We start from the raw sequence: 7,797 nt of genomic DNA, 5'->3' as shown, positions 1-7,797 counted from the left end.
ATTAACCATGTGGCAGGTGAAATCTAATTTCTCCAAATTGATTAATGATTCTAATGCTTTACGCATGGACATCTTTTACAGAATTAGGGTACAGGTAGGAGTTGCAAGTTAGTATGTCAGTCTTTTTCTCTAAATTTTTATGATTGTTTTCGTTCGATTAAATGGATGCTTTGGATCTGCCTACTCCTTGAGACTAAACAAGTAGGAGTGGTATGATATTGGTTTACTCACCAAAGTCTAAACTCCCCAATCTTGATGTTTTTACTGGAATTAAACTAAAGACACTAGGGTCATTGATTAGTTGAGTACCAGTTCATCAAACCTTGAGAATTGTAGAAAATCTTGTATGCATGCGTATATGATACACGACGCAATTTTAACTATTGAAAATAACTTATATTCAGGACTAACCGTGTATGTATATAATTTTCTCTAATCTAAGTCATTCATATTGCATGTAAAAATGTACGTTGTGCACCGAAGATATTCTATGAGAACTGCTATCGATTTAGATAAAGAATAATGTTATCTCGAGAGAAAATGTGAAGTCTAATATCTAAATGGCTTCTGGGTTCTGACTTCCAATTTGCAGCTAAATTAAGCCTCCACCCAACACTATTAAAAAAGATGGGCAGTCCAACTGTTGTTTGATCACTTCTTATTTTTGTGTAATGCCTTTACTTTCTCTGATGTCCTCAACTTTTCAAGAACACTCCAACTTGAAAGACGGTGGTTTACTGGTTTTTAATAGCTCATTATGAAACACGGACACGTGCTATGAGCACCGTATTACGTGTCCGACACGGACACGTTCGGACACGCGAACTAATTTTGGACACGGCCCGGACATGCGAGTGTCCAAATTGGACACACACCAACTCATAATAAAATTAGAAGTGCTTATGGTGAGATTCGAACCTTGGTCATCCAAGGCACTCAACAACTCCTCAACCATTCCAACATATTCAGTTTTTGTTATATTTATGCACACTTTAATATATATAAGGAGAGAAACTCGTGATAAAAATAAGAATGCGTGTGGTGGGATTCGAACCTTGGTTATCTAAGGTACTTATCAAGTCCTTAGTCATTCTAACAAGTTATGTTTTCATCATTTTAATACACACTTTGACATATATATACATCTAAAATTTTAAATACTTTCAAATTTATAAATTAATTTTTTAATATATATATATATATATATTAAAATAATATTTAATTAATGTGTCCACCACGCGTCCGTGTCCAAAAAAAATTTTATATGCCGTGTCTACGTATCGAATCGTGTCCGTGCTACTTAGAGCTATCATGAAAAATTGACAATCATGTCATCTCTCAGAAACCAACTCTTACTCTTTACTTGCTTGTGATTATTTAGTAAGCAATAACAAAAGAGAAGTTACATCTCACTCTATTGTCACTGTTAGGAATTAGAAATCGACCAGAAAATGAACACGTGAGAAACATTAGGACTCTAATGGTTACTTAGCATGGCTAAATTTTGATCTTGGCAATGGATATCATTTCTAATTTTCCACCCAAAGTAAACTCTTAACAAAAAAAATTTCTATAGAAGAAGCATCATATTATAATAAATAGAAACATGAACAGAATTGTGTGGCCTAACATAGATATCCTTATCTCGTTGTTTGTCTTGGAATCAAAGTCTTTACTTGTTGATGCCTTCATGAAAAGAATCCCATATGGGTTCCAAAGGCACATACCATTATGACAAAGAAATCACATCTTCTGAAATTTTCACATAAAGCTTTGTAGGTTTCTCAATGCTCTTGGTGCTTTTCTTGCTTTATTCTTCCTCCTATACTTCTCAAAACCAACAACTTTCTTGGTGGATATCAAACTTTCTAGCCCATCTTCCCTTGAAATAAGGCTGTCAACGTTTTTCAATTTCGATGGCTCTACTCATCTCATCACCATTGCCTTTTCAGAGAGGCCCTTTGCATATTATCAACCCCATCATCATGGCCAGTTCTCTAAAATCTGTTCATCTAATCATGATCGGTTCTCTCACATTGATATGATGTAGATTCACCCTAAGCTACATTATTAGCCATCTGAAAAAGAAAACAAGAATATGCTATATATGAAAAATATTTGAGAGTTGCTGAGATGATGCCAAAGGGGATGTTGACAATATAAAGCAGAAACCTCTCAGGTCGTACATGCATATAAACATATACATAGCTGCATAGTGGGGAAATTTCTACTGATAATCAAAGCAACCAAACTTTCGAACTGCATGTTTGTTTATTTGAAAATGAAAAATCTATGAGTGTCATCTGATCAATTAGTCAAATTTTAATTTCCTGCATCCCTTTCAGTCTGTCTATTACTGAAGACATTGATGTCATTTGAACGAACAAAAACATCTTCACACATGCTTCACCTATGGAACCCTTTCTCTTCGTTCAAATCAATTTGATTTTTGTTAATTTAATTTAGGCCACAAGGTGAGTACATAACCATGATTATATTTAGTCAAAAAGATTAAAGAAAAACCCAGTTGATCTAGAATCACACCTTGTAAGGCTGATTAGTGATTACCAGGCCACATACAAAGAATTAGGCTTGCAATTAATATATAAATCTTATTTGCGACTGTCACGTACCCATGCTTACATGAAGAAGGAAGCATCTTTGCTGTTATGTTTGGTATTCCTCCACTTTGTGTAAAGTTTTCTAAATCTTTTTTCATGTGTATATGTGCAGCCAAGAATCATAGCTCTCGACAATTGCCTACACCACTACTGTTTAGAGCTTTGTTTTGATGCCATTCCAATGCCAATGGTTTATGGCGTAGACTGTGCTAGAAATGCTTTCATATACTATCATGACCATGTTTGGCTTGTCAAGTCACATAAGAATCACATGGGTTTGTGGTAGTGTTTTAATTTGCATCGATCAGTTGGAGATATATGCCTAACTTTGCCAATTCCTACAATGCTCACTTCATGTTAAGTGTGTGCAAAATCAATATGTCAAATATTCTTGAATCGCCCTAACACATAGATTGAGGGGGTACTCATCTTCAATTGGAGATTTCCGTTATTACATTTAGCTATTCACAAATCATCCAAAACGAAACCCTAATATTAAGTTTAACTCTAACTTGAATACTCATATTGCATTTTTAACGTCAATGTCCTATATAAAACTGTTGGTTTAACGTGATTGGCAAATGTCAGAAATTATATATCGTTGTGTTGGAGTTTGTTTTACTGTAATTCATAAATAAAGTTCAGTCGAAAAACCCTAAGAAATGAATGTTTTGGACCGTGTCGGATAAATTATACCTTGGCAATTTGGTTCCATACACACTAGCTAGAAGATTAGCTTTGCTATGCACATTATATTCACACGGACAAATAACATGACAAACAATTAATTGTTTCTTTGGCATGAAATTGACCTAAACAGTGACACATCCTCTCACCTGGGAACCCATCTTTTCTCCGAGTTAGAGAAACCCTAACTATGTGAGCCTCCACCTCCTTACTATCAGCACTCTTTGTGTCAATCCTAGTATGACTATCTTATGGCCGCAATTTTTGTTTATTAGAAAGGTTTCATCCCCTCTCTTCATCTATTTAATATCAGCAGATCATGCACTTCCATAGTTGTTGGTCTGCAAGTGATACTATTTTGAGTGGCCGTGCTTCGAAACGGTATGATTATTCAGGTGAGTTGCTCATCCCTTCTATTGATCCATACTCTTCTCTTACTTGATTTTACCCAAAGTAGATTCACGATATATGCAAATGTGCTTCACCAGCTAGCGATAAGCGATGCTTGGTTGCGGCTAGGGTTGACAACGGCCAATCGACAATCCTTGTCTAGGGTTTCACATGATAGGTTTTGGGCTTGGATTTTGGAGCATGAGTCTAAACCCAATATTATTTCCGTTTAGTATGTTACCTATTGTTATGCTTATATCATTTATAGAATAGGCTAACTTGTTTTTATTTTTGTTTTTTTCAGATTTGTGCTTGTTACTAAAATTAGTTCTCTACTGCACGCTAGCTTTGAGTTTCGACTTATAACCTCTTTTATGAAGCTTTGACACAGCGGAAGAGTATGTACTGGCTATTCCGGCCACATAAATATCTATAAAATCATTGGTTTCTCATTTAAAAAAAACAGTGACACTTTGGCTTAGTTAGACAAACCAGATAGGAACTTATCAGACTTGATTAATTCTTAATCAAGAAAAATAACCCTAATATCCAAAATCGGTTGTAGTTTTTGTCCATCCCAAACCATTAAGAATATGTAATTGATTGCATTGAATTAGGTCCAAGAGATGCATGTGATTAATTAATTCGACATTATATATGTTAATTGTCACAATCCCGAAATTTCGACTGATAAAATTTCGAATTCGAAACCATAAAAACTCTAAAACAATCTCAAATATATTGAAATCATCTTATAGTAACAGTGTATCGAAACTGAGTTCTTAGTACGACTCAGTTGACTTGAATAATACATAACTAGTTTATACCTCAAGTATTATGACAAATGGAAATGTAAAATTCACTCAATCCTCACTACAAATAAAATAAATAAACTTCAACAATCTTCAGAGTAAGCCATCCGAATTTGCTAATCCACACATGCAGAACTATCCCCTACATCATCGAATAAGTGCATTGGGATTGTAAACACAAACCCGGTAAGTTTTTCAGCCCGTATGAGTAAACCAACAGTATAACATACATCACATACAAAGAAAATATGACAAATAACATTTAAAGACAAGCGTACTCATGAGACACTAGACGGCCCATCTGGTAGTCCAATATTATTTAAAATATGTGTACTCATGAGACATTTGGCAACCCATCTGTTTACCCAATATCATTTAAAAACACGGGTACTCATGAGACCCAGGTACTCATTTGTTACCCCTCATGCAGTACGCCGACAGACAATGGGCAACCCATCTATTACTCAATATCACTCAAAACATGGGTACTCATGAGACCTAGGCAACCCATCTGTTACCCCTTATGCAGTACACCTGAAGACAGACTAGAGCTCTAACTGATCGTAACTGACACCCGACCAATGCTTGGTTCCGATTACTGCCAACAATGTCCGAAGACCAGAAAACGTTTTAACAAGACTCAATTGTTAAAACCACGTACAATATAACAATCAACACATGTTTATTGTACTACAACCAAGCGACTCTTGTACAACAATATAAATATAGTCACCACAATATAATCTCATTTGGAAATAAAAGCCGTAACATTATATAATATAATAACTCATATATATGTATCGTATTTACCATTTTTGTACACATACACAACCCACTATATTATATAGATGTCACAGTTCACTCTTTTTAAAAAATCGTAAATATGACTTACTGCCAAGAGTAAACTTGTTATAATGAGATTTACTCACCTTATTTTCTGCGTGCAACTTCCACGACACCGAAAGTGATTCCCTAACTCATTTTTTCGATCACCTAATAGAACGATAAAATGTTTAGAAAGACGATACGTAAAATCACAGGCGATGATTTATTATCGTTAGAATAATGATCACAAAACGTTCATGAAACAATGTTAATAAAATTACTGTTCATGCGCCGCTATAGACGACGGCGCGTGGGGATCACGCGCCACCCTCCGGCAGTCGTGCGTAGTGCTTACGCGCCATCCACAGTAGCTGCGCGTGGGGCTCACGCGCCGCCACAAACGGCGGCACGCGCTCCACCACAACCTCCGCCCAAACCTCTTCCAATCAACAAACTCCTAACATGAAAAACGTAGATCACAAGGAGAGAGACACAACCGTACCTTTAGTTCGTCCTAAGACGGTCGAAAACCGTCGAAATCACCGCCGTAAGATCTCGGATTGAGATTTGAAGATCAGAGCTGTTACGGCTCGATTCGAGCCTTACCGCCAGTGGAATCGCGCCTAGGAGGAAAAACGAGGACTCGTCGTCGTGGGCTTGAGCTCCATCGTCGCCAGCAATGCCGATTTTGCCGGTGCAGTAGCTGATCTCCCTTGGCCGCGACGTATCACGATGCGGATTGGGTCGCTGTTGCAATGGGTCGAAGCGTCTCGACCATGCAATTCCAACGACACCGGCGGTGTCGTGTACGGTGGCCGGAGAAAGGAGAACGCCGGTGAAGAAGTCGGCGGAGAAAAGTTGGATTGGGGGGAGAGGAGAGACAAGCTCGGAGGGATTTCTGATTTTTGTTTTTGGGAACGTTTCCAAAAAAGTCCTTTTATAGACTCTTAAAATCGGAAACCAACTTTCGTTGATAATAACTTTCCCATACGACATCCGATAAAGGTGTGTCATGTGTCCACGAACTCGTATCAACGATCTCTACAACTTCCGTGAAGAAAGTTTTCAGAGATGAGCAACGAAATAAAAGTTAACTCTCGAGTCACAAAAAGCGTACAGTTTTTCAATTTAAATTTCCGAGATCAGTTTCGTTTCGCCTGACATCGATGAGAAAGTGAAAAATGAAATTTTTACTCAAATTATAAGTTTAATAATCTACAAGAATTATACGGATTTAAACCTGAAAATTCGGGATATTACATTCTACTCCCCTTAAATGAATTTCGTCCCGAAATTCAAGTACTCTACTCAACAAAAAACTACGGATATCTTGTCCTCATATCCGACTCTAACTCCCAAGAGGAATCACTCTCATCATGGTGCCTCCACAAAACTTTAACGAGCTCCACCTCTTTCCTACGAAGCTTCTTTGTCGACCTATCTAAAATACGAACTAGCTCGATAACAAAAGTGACATTTTTCCTCACCTCAATGGAGCTGTCATCAATCATATGTGACTCATCTGGTACATACATCATCAACATGGAAATATGAAAGACGTTGTGAACACCAAACATGCTCATAGGTAAAGCTAGCCAATAATCACCTACATTCTCAAGAATCTCGAAAGGCCCAACATACCTCGGAGCTAACTTTCAATTCTTGCCAAATCTCACTACACCCTTCATAGGAGAGACTTTTAGGAACACATGGTCACCAATCTCGAACTCGACATGTCTCCTCTTTAAGTTTTCATAGCTCTTATGTCTACTATGTACTATTTAGATCCTATCTCGAATAATCGAGATCTTCTATGAGGTTTCCTGAATCACCTCAGGACCTATTAGTGCTTCATCACCAACTTCGACCCAATAGATAGGTGATCTACATAGTCTACCGTAAAGAGCCTCATAATGTGGCATGTCGATGCTAGTATGATAACTATTGTTGTAGGCAAACTCAATCAATCTCAGATGATCCTCCCAACTTCCTTTAAAATCAAGAATACAAGCTCTCAACATATCCTCCATCAGCTAGTTCACCCTTTCTGTCTGTCCATCAGTTTGAGAATGAAATACTGTACTCATATCCAAGGTAATACCCAAAGCCTTCTGTAAACTACCCCAGAACTTCGAAGTGAAACATGCATTTCGATCAGAAACAATATACACAGGAGTTCCATGAAGTCTCACTATCTCATCCACATATAACTTCCCTAACACATCCACCGAGTATTTCATCGATACTGGAAGAAAGTGTGCCGACTTTGTCAATCGATCGACAATGACCCATATTGCATCGTTACCCTTCCTGGAATTAGCATACCGAGGCCAACACCAAAATATGTATAGTCAAGGTCAATTCTCATATGAGTATAATAGTGCACTATCTGTAGGGACTATGGCCCAAGGCTAACTCACAAAGCACAAAACAATTTTACCAATAATTCACTTAAGCACGGT

At 37.4% G+C, this 7,797-nt stretch overlaps 1 protein-coding gene across 1 annotated transcript; it reads right to left on the bottom strand.

Annotated features, from left to right (window-relative positions):
• Positions 1-6,654: 6,654 nt before the first annotated feature.
• On the bottom strand, positions 6,655-7,575 carry LOC126795518 (uncharacterized). Its single transcript, XM_050522346.1, has 3 exons — positions 7,437-7,575; positions 7,168-7,325; positions 6,655-6,987 (listed from the first exon to the last, which is right to left on the bottom strand). Exons 1-3 carry the CDS (start codon positions 7,573-7,575, stop codon positions 6,655-6,657), a joined length of 630 nt encoding a protein of 209 aa, XP_050378303.1.
• Positions 7,576-7,797: the final 222 nt, after the last annotated feature.

This window comes from Argentina anserina, chromosome 5 (genome assembly GCF_933775445.1).
Source record: "Argentina anserina chromosome 5, drPotAnse1.1, whole genome shotgun sequence".
Lineage (NCBI taxonomy): Eukaryota > Viridiplantae > Streptophyta > Magnoliopsida > Rosales > Rosaceae > Argentina > Argentina anserina.
This window is presented reverse-complemented; position numbering and strand designations above follow the sequence as displayed.